The 22412-nt window shown below is 35.6% G+C and overlaps 1 protein-coding gene across 2 annotated transcripts in view; it reads right to left on the reverse strand.

Annotated features, from left to right (window-relative positions):
• LOC121420324 (suppressor of tumorigenicity 14 protein-like) overlaps positions 1 to 22412 on the reverse strand; it is a 42025-nt gene that overhangs the window by 12775 nt on the left and 6838 nt on the right. Inside the window, exons 4-16 of one of the 2 annotated variants that reach the window (XM_041614915.1) lie at positions 21639 to 21728; positions 20143 to 20193; positions 18304 to 18333; positions 11449 to 11601; positions 10610 to 10804; positions 9766 to 9888; positions 8503 to 8607; positions 6934 to 7029; positions 5879 to 5989; positions 3920 to 4033; positions 3356 to 3463; positions 2227 to 2358; positions 1489 to 1605 (exon numbers count right to left, since the gene is read on the reverse strand). In XM_041614915.1, coding sequence (XP_041470849.1) covers positions 1489 to 1605; positions 2227 to 2358; positions 3356 to 3463; positions 3920 to 4033; positions 5879 to 5989; positions 6934 to 7029; positions 8503 to 8607; positions 9766 to 9888; positions 10610 to 10804; positions 11449 to 11601; positions 18304 to 18333; positions 20143 to 20193; positions 21639 to 21728 — 1425 coding nt within the window. The remainder of the gene's footprint in view (positions 1 to 1488; positions 1606 to 2226; positions 2359 to 3355; positions 3464 to 3919; positions 4034 to 5878; positions 5990 to 6933; positions 7030 to 8502; positions 8608 to 9765; positions 9889 to 10609; positions 10805 to 11448; positions 11602 to 18303; positions 18334 to 20142; positions 20194 to 21638; positions 21729 to 22412) is intronic. The other variant, XM_041614921.1, reaches the window with a different exon arrangement.

Here is a 22412-nt window from a genome sequence, read left to right on the forward strand (position 1 = left end):
GAGAGAGTGAGTGGGCAACATTTCAATATTAAAACAAGACTATTCAATACTATAATTTTTCCCCCTGGAAAAATAGGATATAAATAGTATGCCTATAAATATCATATTATATTAATACGTCGATCAAGACGACCATACTCTGATTATACTTGTAATCCTAATTTGATTAAGGCCCCAGAGCTTAATTCAGATTTTGAAAAACTGCATCAGATTAATGACGAAACATAATTATTGTTTTGTCTTTCACATACTTATTCATGACGATATACATGAATAAGGAACATAGGAGAAATTAGGGTTTTCTCACACGTCGGTATACTGTAGATGAAATTCAATACACGTACCTTACTATAACAAGAACATCGAATGAGAATATCAAAAATGTATATATGAGTGTACTGAACAGTGTCTATTATAAAGTACTTAAGTTTGTTACAGAAATCTATTCTTCTTGACAAAGTTTACGGAACATGCCAATTGATTGATGATGAATCGTCATTTTTATAACTTCATTTTTCACACTTTTACATGACTTGGAATAGCATCCAGATTGAAAATATAACACATTCCGAGCTATTATGAGCTATATAGAAAGTGTCAAATATTGATTTAGAATGGATCAACAATATGATTAAAAAATATGAACTCAAGTCTAGATATGATCGAATTAACCTTCTCATAATTTTGGATAAGAAAAAAAAAACATTGGTTGAGATATTCCTCTACGAGAATTTGTTAAAGGTTATCAACTCCAAAGATGGTTAACATTTAGTTGTATTCAGAATTTTTTATTGTTTACTTTTTTTTCTTAGATACATTAACTTTGTTTATTTATTTATCTATTCTATTCTCATCGTTATCTTTATTTCTATGTTTTTAATTCATTTATCTTTTCTTCTTATTTATTTCTTTACAAATTTTATTTATTTAGTCATTTATTAATTTCTTATGGTGTTTCTGCAAACCCCTAGTTTGAGTGGTCCTATATTCGATTAATTTGATTTCTTCCTGCCAGTGGCGGATCGGGGGGGGGGAGGGTGGGGACATCCAGCTGTGCCCCCTTTCAGAGTCAATATTATTAATATAAACATGTAGTTCATACACGAGTGCGCCCCCTTAGAGTCACATCAAATATTTGTTATGGGAATATGTCGTTCATACACAGGTAGGGACCTTTTTTGCTTGTCAAATTGTACGTGCGAATTTTTTGTTTGCTTGTCAAATATTCCTCGATGAAAATGTGCCCCCCTCCCTCCTGGATCCGCCCCTGCTTTCTGCCACTATTTAACCCTAGTCTGCTATGCAGACTCTGAATGGCTCGTGAGGTGGGATCTGCTCCTTGTTTGCGAAGCAAACTAGCCTGAAAGGGCGAGCGAAGCGATCTGCAGCCTCAGTAGACCTAGTCTGCTATGCAGACTCCTTGAATCGGCTGTGCATATTACACACTGCAGATGTGGGTCTACATTTGTAGACTAATTTAACCCTTACCTTCTTCTCCACAGTCGTCCTCATCTTCTGCATTACCGCAATCAGCTACGTCGTCACATATCCAATCCCAAGGGATACAATCAGACCCGTCTCCACACTGGTAACAGTCTTCCTCATCTAGGATAGGGGGGGGGGGGTAATGAAACTTTAACGAGCTTTAACGAGTAAAGTAATATTGTCTATTGTTAAAAAATTTAAATTAATGTGCATGAACCAGAATTCGATACAAATATGTCAGTGTATCAGAGATATATCCTCCACATATACGTTTACACATAAGAAAGTTACATACAAATTGTAATTTTGGATATTACTAAAATGTACGTGAATGAAATAAGTTGGAATGTGACAAGGTAATTCAACAGCAGGTTCAAGGTTAATTCCGGGTAAATTCAGGGTAGATCCAAAATAAATTCAAGGCAATTTAATGGTGAATTCAAGAAAGATTTAGGGTACATTTATGGTAGAATCAAGGTAAATGCAAGGGGATTTCAAGGTATTCTTCTGGTATATTTAAAGAGAAATCAAGGTAAATTTAAGGTTAATAAAAATTCAAGGCAAAAATCAAGGTGAATTCAAAGCAAGTTCAAGGTAAATTCAATATTAATCAAGGTAATTTCAAGGTATACATTTTACTGGTGGATTAAGGTAATTTCAAAGCAAAATTAAGGTAGATGCAAGGTAAATTCATGTCAAAGACAAGGTAAATTCAATGAATATTCAATCAAGATTTAATACCTCTGCCGCAGAGTGTTGCATTTTCGTCTTCACCGTAGTCGCATTGTTCGACGTAGTCACATACCAGGGCCTGGCGCAGACACGCTCCGTCCTCGCACTGGAACTCGCCCTCCTGACATGGTTGCGGTGGTGCTACATGATAATGGAAATTGAAATTGGTTATCAAGAACACTTCTCGCAGCCGAAGGCTGAATTGTGAAATTCTTTAGAAGGTAAAATACAAAATATATACAATATCAATGATCATAACAAAATGACATGTGAAAGTAATAAAATCAATGTTATATGTTGACATTTAAAAAAAGAGTAGAGTAGAATAATTGGGGATAAAGTCAGTAACTCGTTTGCTTGCATGAGTAAATAAAAAAAAACAGAAATGATAAACAAATGGTATTTCTTTAAAGACTTGAAGATAATATATAACTGTGCCGGAGAAAACAAATGAAAAGGATGCAAATAAGGTTGGGAGAACTGCTTAAAGGGAGTTTTTTATGAGATAAGTGTATCAATGTAAATTAATCAGGTATATATGGCTTATATGGGAATAACAAGAAACATTAACCTAGTGATTGATTAAATTGTTTCCGGCTATACATGTATATTAGTAAACATAAAATTAGCATATTAAACAATTTTACCAAGATGGTATAAAACATCTATGCCCATTGAAAACAGGCAATGATAGATGTGGTAAAAGTAATATTTAGCACATATAATGTAAGCATCGCAGTTTTACGTCCATACTGATAACCATCATCTATTAATATTACAGATTTTTCAGCACAAATATCTGATACGTATTTGTTGATAATGAATTTCGAAACATGCCGTAGGTTATAAAAACATGCGTTGATCGAAGTAACCGTCCTCTTTTCTCTTGTCTTTTTCGACATCTCTTCTTTATACACTCTTAAAATGTTGGGGCAACATACTGTCCACACGACAATTGGTTTAAAAATTATCCAACTCTGGGTAGTTTTCAACCCATACTGTGTAGTTTTCACCAAAAGCACACATTACTACTACCAAGAAATGAATATTGTTTTGTTGTGTGGGACAGTATGTTGCCCAATATTTTTAAGAGTGTATTATGCTAATAAATTAACTGCAGTTGCTCCTGAAAACTTACGGCAATTTTCCTCGTCTTGCCCGTCATAGCAGTCAGGGAGTCCATCGCACCGATAAGAACCTGGTATACACTGATGATTGCCACAATCATATGCGTTCTCATGACACACTGTGATGTATATACAAACAAAATATATTGGAAAAAATAACATTCCATTCCACTATTGTTTAACATACAGGCGTCCCCCCAAAAAAAATGTCCCTCTGATATGCGGCTAAATTACTTCCAAAAATAAGAATTATTCTCAATGAAATGTATGGAACTAGAAAGCTCATCTCATGTTCTAACTTCTATGAAAAAAATATCATTGGTCTCGCTTCAGTGGTTTTGAATACACAGTTTATCATGTAACAGTGGTCCAAGTTTGCACGCATACAGCACTGCTCTGTGTGTTCTGCACTTTCTAGCATATCGACCCACTTTGACCATTCTGACCAAGAAATAAATAAATATAAATGTACAATGACTATATCATTACTACTACTACTACTACTGCTACTACTACTACTACTATTCCTTCTACTACTACTCCTATTCTTTATCCTCACATAATATATCAAATACCTGGACAATCCTGTTCATCACTGTTATCACCGCAATCGTCGACACCGTCACATCTTATCCACCAGGGCATACATGTGTTATTGTTCGGACAAATCACCTGCCAACTCTGACAAACTGGAAAACACAGAATTGATCATGATAATAAATGATAAATAGCGATCACAATATTGTACATGCCCCTTAATTCAATACGATCATCCTCGTATTCTTTACTGAGATACCATCAGTATTTTACATAATTTACACCAGGATCTTGGTGAAATCATCCAAGTCCATCGTGTTCATCTCTACCAATTTGGGCACTATACTACTATTACTACTACTACTACTACTACTACTACTACTACTACGACGACGATTACGACGGGGGCGTCGTGGTCTAGTGGTTAAGACTCTCGTCTTTCAATCTGAGGGACGTGGGTTTGATTCCCAACCATGGTGTGTTTTTCTTCAGCAAGAAATTTACCCACATTGTGCTGCACTGAGATTAATGGGTATATAGGAAGAAATTCACGATCATAATAATCATCATAATTTGCACCATCATTATCATCTCCAACATCATCATAATCATCGACATCATCACAATAATTATTATCATCATCATCATCTCCAACATCATCATAATCATCGTCATCATCACAATAACTATTATTATCATCATCATCACCATCATCAATCATCATCAATCATCACCGTCATCATCATCATCGTCGTCGTCGTCACGATCATCATCAGCAACAACAGCAGCATCCACATCCGCATCATCATCAGCTATTATCATACCTTTTAAGAATCAAGGATTTAAAATAAATCCAGGGCTCCGTAACACAAAGAATAGTAAATATGAAAGAACACTTCTCATTGGTTCCTAGTCAGTATTTTGCGACAAAATGCGCGTGTAACATTGATCTTGATTGGTCAATTCATTTAGTGATTGATCGCTATCATCTATGTGTTACGGAGCTCAGATTGGCTGTGAATATAGTGACCAACATAATATTCGATTTAATTTTAAACCTTGCAGGTTTAGAAGTAAATCGAAAAGATTTGAAATTAAATCTTTTGAGATTTGACAGTTAATCCTAGAGATTTAAGATAAATCCAACATTCGGCTGGTCACGATCCCCAGCCAATCTGGATTTATTTTAAAAACCTTGAGTTTTAGAGTGTTATCATCTTCATCTTTGCCATTTTTGTCATGTATTTGTTTCTGTTTCTTGTAACTGCCGTAGGAACTTGACAGGAAAACTTTTTGCTGATAAACGCCAAGCTTGTACATAACCAATGATATAGGAAACATTTTACGTCTAAATTAATCAGGCATAGTGGCTGATCTTATAAATATGTCTTGGGCCTTTTCAATCAAAGTGGGGACAATGGCAGAGCTGTGATTTGAACTCACAACCTTGCGATTATGTGTCCAAAGCTCAAACCACTAGACCACACGTTTGACCCACCTTTTATTTTGTCAACGAAACATTCAGAAACATCTCACGAATCAGATAATGAAGTTAAAAAAAAATGCAAATTCCATCGTCATATTCATTCACAACCATCATTGTCATCATACTTCACATAATTTCATGCTCACCGTGAGACAAGGCCTTTTCGCCAATTAAAGTACTCACAAACAAGGGATTCACGGAGAGCCAGGGCCTCGTCTCCCCCTCCAACCCCAAGAACTTAGAAGGGTGGCAAACCCCACTGCACTCTCGGACATTTCACCCAGTATAGAAATTAATTCCAACACGAACCTACCAAGTTTTTGTAAAACAAATTAAATTACATGCAAAATTAAATAAAAGGACTTGGTTAACAAAAAGTTGTTTAATATTTCAATCAACTCTTGGTTAGTTTAAAAAAAGTCTGAGGAGATGTTCACAATCATTAAAGGTTGGTTAATAATCGAGATCATCGTCGCTATCATTGCGGTTATCATCGTCGTTATCTACTTACCACAATTTTCCTCATCGGTGCCGTTACTACACTGCGATACGCCATCACATACATTGTAATCGTAGATACACTCCCCGCTCCCACATAAGTGAAGATTCTCGTGGTCACAAGCTGGCAATCACAAAGACCAACACATATAATGTTTATTTCAAACTTGTATAAATATATCATCACATTTCAGTCTCTTACACTTATTGACCATTGATTTTATTTTGAGATTTATTTTGTTTCATAACCTCCCCTTTTTTTACTACAAATTGATAAAAAAATGCATATATATATATATGTGTATATCATTATCATTTCGCAGATTGGATAATGTTAATGAAGAAATGCATCATTAACATCAAAGCAACATTAGAAAGAGAAAGAATAATCCTCGCAGGATTTAGATTTATATTTTCACAGAAATATTCGGAGCTTTGATCGTTCAGATGTCATACGTTGATTTATTTTCGGGGGAGTGTTTTATGACAGGACTTTTCGGATGATTTATCCGACAGTTACCATAGTAACAGTCTCTCAGCCAATCAGAAACAGGGAAAGTTGCCATACAGGCTAGAGGCGACAAATGGTCAGTTAGCAAAAGGCTGATAGAACGTTACCCCAATCGCGTAGTGCGCGCCGGGCTCAGTCTTAAAAAGAGTATTGATCAAATCAATGGCAACTCTATGGCAATCCATCAGTGCTATAATTTCTTCAACAGGAAATAGTAAAATGTCCTTTGTTAACAAAGGAGAATACACCAATTTGTCAAAAAATCAATCAATGTATGATAATGTATGAATATACATTCATATCTAGGTTTTTTTTTTAACAAACGAGCATTTTATATATAGTTGCGATTGAACTGATCAATTGCAACTATCTGTGATTGATCTGATCAATCACAACTATCTGTAAGACAGGGCCCTGTTCATAATTTCGATTGACCCTGCATTAAAGAAGTTACTTCTGCATTCATTCAGAAAGAAAGCCCGTTTAGAGTATTTTGCTGGAAAATTCGGGCCCGACATTATTTTGTGCAAAAATAAAAGACTTCTGGAAAGATTTACCGCAATTTTGTTGTTCATCTGAATGATCCCCACAATCGTTGACACTATCACAGAATAGTAAGGTGGATATGTTAAATCCTTCTGGACACCGAAAGGCTGCACAAAGATTAAACAAATACATATCATGATAATGCAAATCATGGCAATTGCACTATTTCTGGACTTTACAAGAAAACAAAAGAGAGCGAGCAAATCTACTACACAAATGATTTTATAGCTTTGGTGTATAATTAATTGAAAAAAATTGAACATTCAACAAAGTTCTCTTCAGACCTACAAATACAATGAAAAATTTTCAATGAAGATCTGTTACTACTACTACTTCTCCTACTACTACTACTACTACTACTACTACTACTACTACTACTACTACTACTACTACTATTACTACTACTACTACTACTACTACTACTACTACTACTACTACTACTACTACTACTACTATACTACTACTACTTCTACTACTACTACTACTACTACTACTACTACTACTACTACTACTACTACTACTACTTCTATTACTACTATTACTACTACTACTTCTGCTACTTCTACTACTACTACTACTACTACTACTACTACTACTACTACTACTACTACTACTACTACTACTACTACTATTACTACTACTACTTACTACTACTAGGCCTATTACTACTATTACTACTACTACTACTACTACTACTACTACTACTGCTACTACTACTACTTCTACTATTATTACTATTACTAATACTACTGCTTACTACTACTAGTACTACTACTACTACTACTACTACTACTACTACTACTACTACTACTACTACTATTAATATTTCTACTACTACTAGTACTACTACTACTACTTCTATTACTACTACTACTACTATTACGACTACTACTACTACTACTCCTACTACTACTACTTCTACTGTTACTTCTACTATTCCGAGGTGTCGGACTGGCGTACAGGACAATATTTTTGGACCTTTTAAAACAAAATCGATTTTCTGATAGATTTTGACATGATATTCATTAAATGATGTCATGTTTGGCAAATTGCAAACTCATTTACTGCCAACTCGTCCACATGCCACATGGTCTACCTTCATTTTTTCTAACAACCATTTAGTCCAATAACCATTTGGTCCAATCATCACTTCGTCTAATCACCAGCTTGTCTATTACCATTTCGTCTAATAACCAAATGGTCTAATACCAATTTTCTTTTCATTCATTTTGCACCGATTAACACTTAGGTTTAATTAGACCAAATGGTATATGGACTATAAATGACTATTGGATCAACTGGTTATTAGACGAAATGTCCTTAAATGAAAGTTGACCAGGTGAGTGGACGAACTGATGGTAGAACAAATAACAGTAGACGAGTTGGCAATTGGACGAATTTGCATTAGACGAATTGGAAATAAACCGTCATGTTTCACCCCTCTCCTTTCCATTTCTTGCCCTTTACTCTTTTGTTTTCTTAATCGTGAATTTTTGGGGGTCAATATTCCCCAAGGCCACCATCTATACCCCAGTGATGATAAATCTAAATGATTTCGTTGCAAAAGAAAACGAACTTACTACAATTGACATTGTCGTTGTCACAAGACGGAAACTCGTCACACATTTGGTCACGTCGGATACATTGTCCATCTGGACATTTGATATCTCGGGCATCCAAACAATCTAAACAAATAAAAGGAAAAAACAGGTCAAAGTAAAGTGCTCACACTGAGACGAATTTATAAATTATGATTACAAAGCCTCTTGTACAAGATACCTGAAAGCATAGAATGATTTTGAAATTATATTTCCAGTTATAGCGCACAGGTCCACCTTTCAGTGCTCATGGCGCTTCAAGAGAAATAAACACACACACAAACAATATAGAACAGGAAAACGAACAGAATTCTGAATTCTCCTGAATAAAAACACTTTTCAAATCAAACTGAATCACTATTAAGATAAATCTATTCTCTTTTGTCGGCAGATTTATGGCAAATAATGCTGTCGAATGGGACGGAGAAGTGCTGGATAATAATAAAGTAAAAACTGTTATAAATGTGAAACACAAAGCAGCATAATTTTTTGCCAATCTCGATCATTTAAAATGTAAACAGTTATGGGCAGCAAAAAGGGCCAAAATTAACAACCTCAAATTAAAAAAAACTCTCCGAAATAAATGTGGTATCTCAGAAATATAACAGTAAGAAAGGAATGCATTACTTTGGACGACTATTACATAAGTCAGAAATAAACAACATAAATAACATGTTATGTTATGCAGGGCCCGCTGGTAGAGCAGTTTCCTAGCTGAAGTGGCTACCCTGGGCAAATAAAACGTTATTATTATTTATTATTTAAAGTATTTAACCAGAAATGGATATAATTGAGAAATAAAAGACAACTCCGAAATAAATCTTGTCAATCACAGATAAAAGATTTAGAATTATAGGACATATTCACAAAAATATCGTAATTGAAATAGCAGTATATTTTACAAATGAATGTCATCGTTCGGATAAAGATGACCTCGCAAATAAAACAATTTCAAAAATAAGAAGCCTCTAGAAGTAACGATAACAACAGAAGTAAAGCAACCACAGAAATAAAGACAACTGCAGAATCATCAGTTTACACGAAATTAAAACAATTCTTGGAAATAAACACAATCACAGTTTTGTGGGGATATGATTATGTTATCACAAAAATAATTCATTTCCAAGAGAGTCTGAGAGGCTGCATTTTATTTCTGAAAGGCTGGGATACTAAATTTATGTCTGAGAATTTCTTAATTTTCGAGATGGTTAATTTTGACCCTTTTAGCCGCCCATAAACACTGACCACATCCAATTTCGTCGGTTCCACTTGGACAATCAGACTCTCCACTACACACTTCTTCTTCAGTGAAACACATCAAAGCATACCGACATTGTTGAGATGTACCTGTGCAGTTTATTTGGGCGTCTGTACGGAGAGAGAGACACAGAGAGAGAGAGAGAGAGAGAGAAAGGGGGGCGGGGTGCAGGATGCAGATCAAAAGCGAATATTTTTTCACTTAAGGAGCTCAACAGTCGTGAAACACTTTCTGCGACGAACTTAAGGGCATCCGGCGGTTCACATCAGACTTTACATAGATTTGATTTGGTATATATAGATCAAATATGTATTAAACCATGGACCCTACTAATAGGTTCATTATTGAGCTCAGAATTTCGCCAATCGAAACTAAGGCGGGACTTTAATTCAGGCGATCAAAACCTTGAAAAAACGTTAGATGTTGAATGATGATGTTATCGTGTTTGCACAAAATGATGCGTAAAGTTAATACAAAGACTTGTAAAATCTCGATTAGAATTTCTTAAAGTACAAAAATGCTCTATTTCATTTAAATTAATTTTCCTCACAAATTGCAAAGAAGTATAGGAAGGTACGATTAAGAGATCAAAATAGGGGTCTTTGTACTCGTTTTCAAACTATGCAGCACATTCGTCTTAGTATTATCATTATTAGGGGCCTATGTGCTAGAAATCATAGAGGATGAAAACTTTAAGACCTACACATGCTCAGTCCAGGCACTTTTTTTAAAGAATATGCATGCGCAGATCGAATTTAGAAAAAAAAACTTCCATCCTCCCCTGTTTGTCTGGACCGTCCTGTTTTTTTTCGTCTCCGGAAGTGCCCTTACCTTGATCGGTGACGGCCGATACCTCGGCTTCAAATGCAGCATTCATGTAATCATAAGGAGAAAACATCACCAACCACATAGTGCTATCAGCAGACACCAAGTCGGGCGGGAGATTGTAGCCTTGGAAGAATCCTATGAACCCTTCGGAGGACCTCGGAACGTCACCGTTACCTAACCATATTCGATTCAGTCCATCTGTCCAGGGAGAATGAAAGTTTTTTTTTAAATGGCCATTGTCGTTAAAAGTAACTCAGTTCACTGAAACAGCGTTGTGGGAGGGAGGGGATGAGCCGAAAGTGGGGGCTGAACATGCAAAAAAAGTACAATCGGATGGTCATACGTTTCTGTACACGGTTTTGGAAAATGGTGGGGGATGGAGCGGCAGCCCCCTCCCCCAGTTTCATTTCAGACTAAAAAACCACTGTTTGTTTATGCAATGAACATCGGATAATTGAAGAAAAAAAATCGCCCCTATTCTTCCGGATGTTCTTCATTTAAAACGCTAAATGCTTGATTTATTTCTAATAGTTTCGACTCCAATTTCGATAAATCGATAAATGTTTTTTTTTCCAGAATAATCACTGAAATTTTTCGTTCTGTCTAAAAATTCGGTTACGTTGTTTTTTCTCTTTTTATTTTAAAAACAATGTCATTATATGGTCCTCTTTTTTGGGGGTATGTTGTTATTGAAGTGGTATCTATAACCCATCTATACATTTTATCAATTCATAAAAATAACGGTGAAGGAATGTAAAAATATTGAAATACAGTATAATTAATTAAGACATGAAAGATGGTTGATTTCTTATCATTCTTTAACGTATTTTCGTGTGTCTTACATGGTTCGAATCTGAACTCGCTGAAGGAGATCTTGACCCTGTATCCGTCCGGAGCGTTGAACACCATGGTCGTGCCGGGAGGAAGGTCGTCCTCGGAGGGGAAACATGGTGACGTCACATTTAGTACCTCACCGACCACCAGGTCAAATTCCTCTGCAAATTGATAATGTATCATGATCAAGCAGGAACAGTAGAGAGGAAGAGAGAGAAAGAAAGGAAGGAAGGAAGGAAGGAAGGAAGGGAGGAAGGAAGGAAGGAAGGAAGGAAAGAAGGAAAGAAAGAAAGAAAGAAAGAAAGAAGAGAGAGGGAGGGAGGGAGATGGAGCGATCTACCATGTGAGTAAATAGAGGACTTGACACCTCACAAATCCCTGATTCAAGAATAAAACATATCATGGAAACATGATTATCATAATGGCTTGATCTTCTCCCAAATATGGTACCATATTCATGTGGTATATTTCACGCTTCGATGATAACGAGGTATTTTTTGCATTGATGTAAATTTTGATTTGCGCCAAAGTAAGGCATAACTGCCATGAATGAATAATGATGTCATAATCATACATGGGTTGCATTAAATCCATCAAAACACCATTTCCGTAATTTACATTATAATTGTTTAATAACACGTTTTAATATCACTTCTACGGTTAATTTCATTGAAAAGAGATTCGCAAATATGTTTACTAATTCATGTAGGATTATGACATCACTGCATCGGGATTCATTCATGACAGTCATTCCTCCGGTTGCCTGCTAATGGAAAGCTATTTTTAACATTTGAATGTGAAAGCGTCGTGGCCGAGTGGTCAAGGAACCTGACTTCAAATATGTCTTGAAAAGTCTAGGGTTCTATGTTTCCGGCACATCACTGACTGAACCCAAGAGCATTCATTCTTAATAATTATGAATCAAGAATTCAATAACCATGTGTGCACGTGTTAAATAATAATAATACTTAGAAATGATATTCAAAACGCTACACAGCAAAAACTGTGGTGTTAACCGGTGTACATAGAGGACCACACCAGTTATTTTACACCGGTGTTAAATTAGTGGTGTTAGTTTTACACCTATAGGTGTTATTACAACACCTTTGGTTGTTACATTTACACTCTTTGGTGTTATGTTTAATCTCTAGGGTGTAATTTCAACACCTCAGGGTGTGGTCCTCTATTAACACCAATTGGTGTCAGTTCTAACACCGCAGTTTTTACAGTGTATGTTTCCCCGGCCTAGAATAACAAATTCTCTTCCTCGGTCGCTTAGCTTTCTCGTATACAAGCAAATTGAAATTCATTTTCCAGAAAGGGCATGCCACTGCACTACAAGCTTTGACGACGATAAACAATATCCGATTGGCCGAATAAGTTATACCATTTATACCGTTATATAAATGTAAAAAAATTTTCTCGCTGATCGAGAGTTTCCTTGCATACTAATGATCAAAAACCTATTTTGCGGGAAAGATTCACGGACCCCCCCCCCCCATCCCAGTAGTGGAAAATGAAACTGCCTCCCTTAATCAGAGCCATGTTGACATACTTTAATTTCCCAACACTTTAATGTCTATCGATCACCATATCGCGCCATCAGGCGCTCAACTTGATATAACCGCCTTCTCGAAATATTTTATCTAAAAATATTTCTCGCAAAAGCAGAACAGTTTACGGCGTATTGGTGATTATATTGTACATATCTAATTCAAGCGAGCGAAACTCACATGTTTTTTTCTTTCTTTCAAATCGCACGCTCGCATTATTTTGAATTAGACTAGAACAATTCTGGAAAAAGAGGCCTATATAAACTTTAAGAAGCATTTTGGGGTAAAAGTTGGAAACTTGACTTTTTAACACAATTCAAATATGCTGAATCTGATTAGACCGGTTCCCGAGCTGATTTCTCATGTTTTGACCACCTAATTTGCATAAACAAAATGGCTGCCATTCTGGCCATTCAGAATATTATTTTTACAATGTTCTGTTATTATATTCGCTTTCATAAACATGTATACTACAAAATCCTGCATACATAACATGTACAATTTGGGAAATTGGCCATTTCGGTTTGCAGCTAATTAATTATGCAAATTTATGCATAGACAAGAGCCATTTTGGAAAAAGAGGCCTATATATAAATTTTAAGAAGCATTTTGGGGTCAAAGTTTTGAACCGGACTATTTCACACAATTCAAATATGCTGAATCTGATAAGATCGGTCCCCAAGCTAATTTTTCATGTTTTGACCGCCTAATTTGCATAAACAAAATGGCTGCCAAATTGACAATTCAGAATATTATTTCGACAATGTTCTCTCGTTATATTCGCTTTCACGGACATGAATACTGCAAAATCCTGCATTCATAAGTGTACCTTTCGGAAAATTTGTTATTTTTGTTTGCGGCTGATTAATTATGCATATTTTTTATCATTGTGCTATAATTTGATAATTTCAGCTCAAATGTTTATATTTTTGGTACAAATAGCACTTGCATCATTATAAATAATTGTACGGCCCTTAGAACATAATACCACAGTAAATAATAATTCATTTTATTGTTTTCGAATTTCTTATGTATTTCTTTGTATTTTGTACCTTTTGTATTGTACATGTTTTGTTATGGAATCTGTCAAAGTATTGATTTTCAATTGCAGAAAATAATTAGCTTCAATGATTTAATTATTTAAAACTTTTTTTACATATTTTGTTCGTACTATGGGCATAAACAGATACACCAACTCCCAGACCCACATCTGCATACAAAGGTAAAGTCCTGCAGTGAGGGCGTTCCCATTTAAAAGCACACTGGTGGTGATCCAGCGATTTTCATGGACCTATCTGTATTCAAGCAAATGTCGCTATTAGTTGCATAAAAATTGATTATAAAATGGTTTCTTGAATTATGATATCAATCAATAAATTCGTATTTACAATTTTAGATGATGAATTATTAAATCTGAATCATGACAGTAATGTAATTCTCAACTCCTAGTAGTCAATCAGTTGCAATTAATATCCTTTGGAGTGGTTATGCTCCCCGACCAACAGAATCTTATCACACATACATGTATATATATTTAGTGTGTTTTTCGTTAGCAAAATGAAGTGAAAACTTTCTGCTGAAAGTGAGATGTCTTACGTGTTTTTTCATCATGCTGGTCAAATTGTCTCAATTAAAAAAAAAAATATCAGAACTGAACCCACATATAAACCATCTAAGTACTCATTTTGCCTATCAGTTAGACCGTTTTCCATGTATTAAAAGCCGGACTGTGATGTTCTAAAGTTCCACAACGAATAAATCACTGCATGTCCTTTTAATAACAAATTTTGATCATTGGACTTCATTAACGGATTACATGTGCATCTCCGTAATATATATTTTCCAATGCAGTACTGGAACTGTCCTATCAAGGATTGCCGCTTCGTCCAACTTAGCGGCATCCAGCTTCCCCCAGCTTGATATACAATTTTTCCTTCGGAGTGTTGAATGATCAGTGTCAGATATCATCGATGTGGTGTTCCATTGAATGGCTTGATTGATGGGCAGCCTCATATTATAACAGTCTCTAACATCTCTAATTGTAGAAATCAAACCAATTTAGTACAAGTGTTCCGCGGAGGCAGTTCGTATCGAAGTCATCGTGTTTGTGTTTTTGAGATATGTCCGATTCTCATGTCACAAATCCATAGAAAAAACCTAAACTTTTGTCTTGAGTGAGAATCTGCTGTCTGACCAGATCTTGTTTCAGCTAGGTGTTAAAATGCTTGGAGTGCACCTTTTCAATACTGCAGTGAATTGTCTGATGTCCCCTTGGCCATTTATCGAAGTTCTAGTATTCATATGCCTTCATATCTTCATAAGATATGAAGATATCTTTCAGAGGATGGTGGGTTCCTGGCATGTTTGGGGTTCCTGTAGGTGATTATCAATCCACTCTTTTTGATCGATATCAAGCCCAACAACATCCAATAGCTTACCCAACTCTAGGCTGTATGCGAGTCTGGATATCACCATCAAAGTCTAGGTCGAGAATTTCTTCGATTGTAGAGCCAGGAAATCTCTTTCTATGTGGAAAGCAGTTGCCTTAGTTAATATGTTTGACTTGTCAACCGGTTTTGATACCACTGAACATTGCATTCTTCTTGGGAGACTGACAGTCTGTCTTCATCACTGGCATGCAGTCTCCTGTGACTACCCTTTGCTATGGAGTTCCTTAGGAGTCTGTCTTTGGTCCCTTGTTCTTCAAACTGTACATCACTCCTCTTGGCTCTATAATGTGGCAACATGGTCTTGATATACACTTCTATGCTGATGACATCCAGCTGCATACCTCACTTTTGATCCAAAGGTTAAAAGATAGAGAGGTTCGTGCAGGTGTTGTTGTTGATGCTGCCATTGAGGATTCGATGTTGGATGAAGGTCAACTTCCTGGAGCTCCATATGCGTAATTATTATGACTACAACTCCAGTCTTAATCAGTGAGGAAGCTATATATGTCTCCAGTATGCAAGGTTGGATATCTTGGCGTAGTCTTTGATAGAACAATAAGCATGAAGAAACACACATCACATGTTTGCCAATCTGCATATTACCAGCTCCAAAGAATTGCTGAGATCAGACATTGTCTTACATGAGGTGATACGGAAAATATCATCCATCCTGTCCATGACCGGATGGCCTCAAGACTGGACTTCTGCAACTGTCTCCAAGCTGGTTGGCCTTCATCAGGCATCCCTAGCACTTTTCAACCACAGGACGCAGTGTGAAAGTTTGTTCTGCATTGTGCAGTGACTGGGCTAGAAACCTTCTTGTTTTGCCCATGTTTTTACCGTGGGGCTAATCTGTGTTTAGCCCCATGTTTTTATCTTTTCTTCTTCTGTATACAGTAAAATATCGTTCGTAAAAGAATCTTCCAAGGAGAGGATTGGATAGAAGCTGTGGTTTTCCGTTATCACTTTGATGGTTGAATTGTGGAAAATGTATCGTTGGCAAATAAATACAATCGATAATAACCAAAAAATAGTAAGTGATCCAGTAATACAGACCCTTTGCATTTATTGCAAATTGTTCTTTGATTAACTAATATGATTGCACTTTTGATGGAGAGAGAGAGAATCTGCTGTCTGACCAGCAGATTCTCTCTCTCTTTTGCTACAAGGATGTTAACAATGTACTGATACTTAAATCCGATTGATAAACTACATGTACACTGCATAATTCATACGTTTAATTGATTATTAGATCTAATTATAAAGGGTATATAAAACAAGTTACTATATCTATTTCAAAATAAAAAATCAGCATTATTACAGGTTTTCCAACTTCTAAACTCATGATTATAGGATCAGCAATTAAACATCAATGTGTTTTATATTGGGCATGTGTAATATACATGTACCTTGCAAGTATATTACTTTCTGTATACAGGTGTGGGTGTGGGAGCATGTGTGTGTTTGTTTCTAAGTACAATTAACAGTTGTGGCAAAAGAAGTTTATCAAATGATTCAATCATTGAAGCTTAGTTTGCCATTGACATTAGTTTTTAAAGATCTCATATCAAACATATACAAAGCAAATGGCAGAAAATACAAGAAGAACATAAAAAAATATCAAAGAACAATAAAATACATATAAATATTGACCTAAATACTATATTTAAGGGCCAAATAATTATCATAATGATACAAATGCTATTTGTACCCAAAATAATAAGCATTTTAGGTGTAATTATCAAATTATTGCATAATATTAAAAATATGCATAAATTTGCATAATTAATTAGCCGCAAACAGAAATAAAAATTTTCTCGAATGGTAAATGTTATGTATGCAGGATTTTGCAATATCCATATGGGTGAAAGCGAATATTATAAAAGAATATTGCAGAAATAAGATTATAAATGGTCAATTTGGCAGCCATTTTGTTTATGCAAATTAGATGGTCAAAACATGAAAAATTGGCTTGGGAACCGGTCTTATCAGATTCAGCACATTCAAATTAGGTGAAATAGACCGGTTTCCAACTTTTACCCCAAAATGCTCCTTGAACTCAAACTATCCCCATATTGGTCTTGTCTAAATGCTTCTAGGCTTATAATCAATCAAACTTCACATTCCCCCCCCCCCCACACACAATACCAATCTTCGTTGAATAATTTCTCATTGGCCGGGGCCCATACCCCTTGTCCCCCCTAATCGTATCGTCAGTTTTGCCCCCAACGACAAGCCTTTTATATCAAATCTTAAAATTTGCACACCATCCCTGCAATTTCTCTTTTTTTTCAGGCCTGCTTGTTCTTGGATTTGAAGCCGAGGAATTTTACCAACAGGTATCTTTACGGTCCAATTCCTGCATTGTCAAATCTAATGTATATTCCGTCAAAACTGTGGAAAAAATTCTTGCGGTCGTTGTTTGCTGCGTTTCACAGACACTCCTATTGTGGTAGGTGTATTTATGAATCATGTACGCTCAAGGACCTTTTGAAATGCAAATCCCCTTTACTGATTGACATGAATACAAGAAGAATATATTTATTTCTTGACGAGTGAATCAGTTGAAATATTCAATGAAGAGCCCTTCTGATTCATGCAATGGCTTTTTATTTAAAAATGATTCCAAAGTACAAAGATAGCATGCTGAAAAATTAATTTCAAACCCACCACCTCGAAATAAAAAACGCCCACCAAGATAATGATGATAGTAATGACGATAAAAATGTGAATAACAAGGTTATAAAATAAATGATTTCATAACATTCAATCGCCGAGAATACACAATCAAATCAAATCAACATTACATGATAATTATGAAAGTTTGCTTGCCAGATACAGACAAAAAGATTTAACTTACCAACGGAAACATTCTCTGGCATCAAGCAAGCTGTATTTGAAAAAAAATGTAATGATTCAACATTGATTAAAAGTATATCAGAAAAATTACCATCAATAATAAATGCTTGAACCCTTATACAAATCACGATGATGATAACAATCACTTCAAATTATAAGATGCCAAGTACAGCTTGAAATCATAAGTTACATATCCTTTTTAACTTCCGGCAGTTGTGTTTCCTTACATAAAGAAATACATGTCAGGGTATATATTCAGGCCCAGAAAACTTATAAAATGGAGAAAATGTAAAAGAGAAATCAAAATCATATGTAGCCACGTTATTTGTATACAATTTTTAATTCGTGAAAACATTAACTTTCCAAACAAATTACCTAAATTGTTTTAGGATTTGGGAAATTAACAAAAACCCTAAAGACCGGCTGAAAAAAGATCACTTCTGCTATAATACGCAAATACTGGACACATTCATCCATGAGTGAACTTAAAGATCAAGGGGGAAAATAGACCCTATCCACAAATAAAAAGAAAAAAAGAAAAATTTTAAGACAGAAAATTCTAGATAATTTTGAAGACACTGGCATGTAAATAGATATTGTAGAAACAACAGCATAGGTCCACACGATCATAAAGCGATTAAGTAAATGAGAATGTTACCAGTAGATTTCAATAGTATAACAAAATAATATCAGCCCCTGGTTACCCCCAACTTGGACTTATGCGTTATTTTGGAGGTGTTCGATATTATATCATATGACAAAAAATACTAGGTAAAACAAAAGTACCAGGGTTGACGCAAAGATATTTTGATAGGAGGAGGGGGGGGGGTGAGACAACGTAAAGTCGACGTCTTTTTTTTTTTTGGGGGGGGCGGGGGTCATTATATGACAAAGACTTCGTTTGAATAAATTCATCATTTTTCTTTCTTACCTCCTCTTACTTCTTCTTCTTCTTTTCCCCTTTACCTTCTCCACTTTTTTCCCGACTACCTTAAAAAAAAGGGGGCGCTCATCCCCATGTGGCATTACCCAAACTGGTGGAGACATTTCTCATAAGTTGTGGAAGTTTGTTATGCGAGGGCGTTTTGTGTGTTTAACCATGTTGTTATTCATGTTCTGTACTTGTGCAATCACCTGACCCCACACCTGATTTCTATGGATCTATTATGAGCAGTCAATTCTCCTTTCTCGCACGGCCATAAAACCCCCAAAATATACAATTATAAAAGCAAAGGCCAAATCTATTTATCAAAACAGAATTCATTCAGTTCTTACGGCAAACAATGCACGGCAGTCCGCTTAAATTCGCAGTGAATGGGCTTTTTCCCGTGACCCCCGTGACACCAACAAAAGTCTTCACCCCCCCCCCCATTTTATTGATAGTTCATTCAGATTCTACATAAAGTGTGTACTAGGTCCATCAATTTATTAAAAAAAAACACAGCTCCGTTGCTTCTCTCCCTCTCTCGGTTTTCTGGAAAATTTCGCGTATATTTGCCCCCCTCCCGCCCCTAAAAAAAACATACGATTGGCTGTGTCCATGAAAGTGATCATTAAAATGAGACAATATAAAGTTGAAATACATGTATATATGTAAGAGCATACAACTAAAAGCTTCGAATGAATTGTTTACCGGCATGGATATAATAAATGTGACAAACAAACGAATGAATCGATAAATGAATGAATGAGTGAGTGATTGAGTGAATTAATGAATGAATGAAAAGGATATCCCTATCAAGGTAGTAATAAATAAGCATGCACGTATATATTCATCAAAAAGTTTCGAATAACCTGACAGATTCAATTATATTCTTGTATAAGTGCAAAATATACCTACGCTCTGGAGTGGTAATATCCACTGTGGTATCCATAGATGAGGTGGTCATCTCTGATGTTATCGTCGTTATTAAATTGCCAACAAGCATTAACAAAAACAAATGCGAAAGTGCAAAAAAAGGCAAATTCAAATTCATATTTTAATGAAATGTAAATACAAATACAAAAGCAAACACAATTAACAATACAAGCACGAAATGCATATGCAATGCATACGCAAATGCAAAAACAAAATGCAAAAGTGCAAACAAACAGATGAATGTAAAAGCAAGTACAATATGAAAGTAGAATAATAATGGAAATTAAATGAGTTACAGTTACAAATGCAGCAACTAAATGTAATTAATTAATGTAGATGAATACGATGACAAATGTTGATAAGGTCAATACAAAATAATTAATGCAAATAAGACCTTACCATGCAGGAAAATTCATAAATCATGTAAAGAAATACAATACACACAAATACACAAAATGAAAGAGCAATCTAACCTACTAAGCTCACTATTCTCAAAGGGTAATCCATACCCAAATAAAAAGTTGTTTTTAGAGGAAAAAGAAAAATCAGACATGCTGATAGGTGAATGTTTGAACAATATCGGACAAACAATAAGAAAGTTATGAATTTTCAAAGTTGTAAACATTGGTAATCACTTCAAGACTTCAAATTGGCCGCATTTGTGATGTCATACGATGTTAAGGCGAGGACTTATCTTCCATTTACCCCAAACCAAATAATAGCTAAAATTACTTTTTACTTTTTTTTCAAAATAAATTACTTCAAATTATATTTTTTTTCATGAGGACATTAAACAATATGCTACCAGAGTGATATTTTTTTACTGCTCCAGGGAAATAGGTACTTGTGAGGAAAATCACAAATCCTTGATAATTAAGTACATGGCCCATGGAAATATTGTCTTTGCCGATTGTCATAATTTACTTACAAAGTTATCAATTTTAAAATTTCATTTCAATTTTAAAACAAGCATAACATTCTTATTACTTCTCCGATTTCTTTCAAACTTTCACCATTCTGTTTTTTACTTACTGTTCTCCTTCTGGCACAGTGGCGGATCCAGGGGGATGCACAGGGGGCACGTGTCCCTCCCCTTTTGAGAAGCAAAATTGAAATTTGTAATGTAAAATTGCCATTAAAACAGAGGTGTGCCCCCTCTTTTGATTTTTTTTTGTTGCTTGTCAATTTTTTTCAGGTAGGAAATATCCTTGATTTGTGGTTGAAAAAAAACCCCCAAAATCAAAATTTTCCTCCGAAAAATTTCCCCCCCCCCCTTTGGAAAATCCTGGATCCGTCCCTGTTCTCGCACAACATTTTATGACCAAGGTTGGGATCCCCTGTAATACTCTACACATCAATAGACCTGTGGCAAACAGTGCTTAATCCCAAACTAAGAGATTAGTAGGGGGTTAAAGGATACAGCAGATAAAAAACCCAGATTCAAGCAATATTGGTAAAGTAAGAGACGCAGTACATACGTTCGGGGGTAGTCATTGGCATAGTGGTAGTCGTGGTCATCGACTCCGGCGTTTCCGTGGTAACCGTCTTATTGACCATACCTTTGCCACCTAATAATAAAAATAATATGAGGGAAACAAATGAATCAGTTGTTTCGGATATATCTATAAACCGTCAAACTAAACTAGTTTTCTACTCATACCTATCCACAGTATTGCTCCATACACTGCAAAAACTCCGATGTTGATTATTAACACCACACCAGGGAAATATTGAAACTACTTAAGTTTGGAATCAAACCGATGCTGTTTTAATATTAATTGGTGTCGTATAAACACCTATCCGGTGTAAGACCAAAACGAAACTGGTGTTGTTTAACACTTCTCTGATGTGGACATAGATTCCGGGCTGGTGTTAAATCAACACCAGAGTTTTTGCAGTGTACACCCGACATGCCCGAAGTAAAACCCTGATATCCTGTTGTGGGATCAACTACTTATCCATTATTACACCAAATTTCATCAACATAAACGTATTTGTTCTTCGAGTTATATTTCTTTCCTACTTCTATAGGTTGTTATTGCGTAGTAAACACAGTCATGTTACTTTGTAACAGGCCACCCTAATTCTGTCCCGGACCGTAATTTAGAATCAATGATCTTAAACTATATGCCAATTGCAACCTCATTTTTCAAGTGCCTATTATTGTGGTTAAATTTCCACTGAACGTATTGGTCACTTGATCTGATTTCTAACAACTATATGAATATGGGAATTTCGTGCATTGGCACAAT

Source organism: Lytechinus variegatus, chromosome 1 (assembly GCF_018143015.1).
Source record: "Lytechinus variegatus isolate NC3 chromosome 1, Lvar_3.0, whole genome shotgun sequence".
NCBI classification, from domain to species: domain Eukaryota; kingdom Metazoa; phylum Echinodermata; class Echinoidea; order Temnopleuroida; family Toxopneustidae; genus Lytechinus; species Lytechinus variegatus.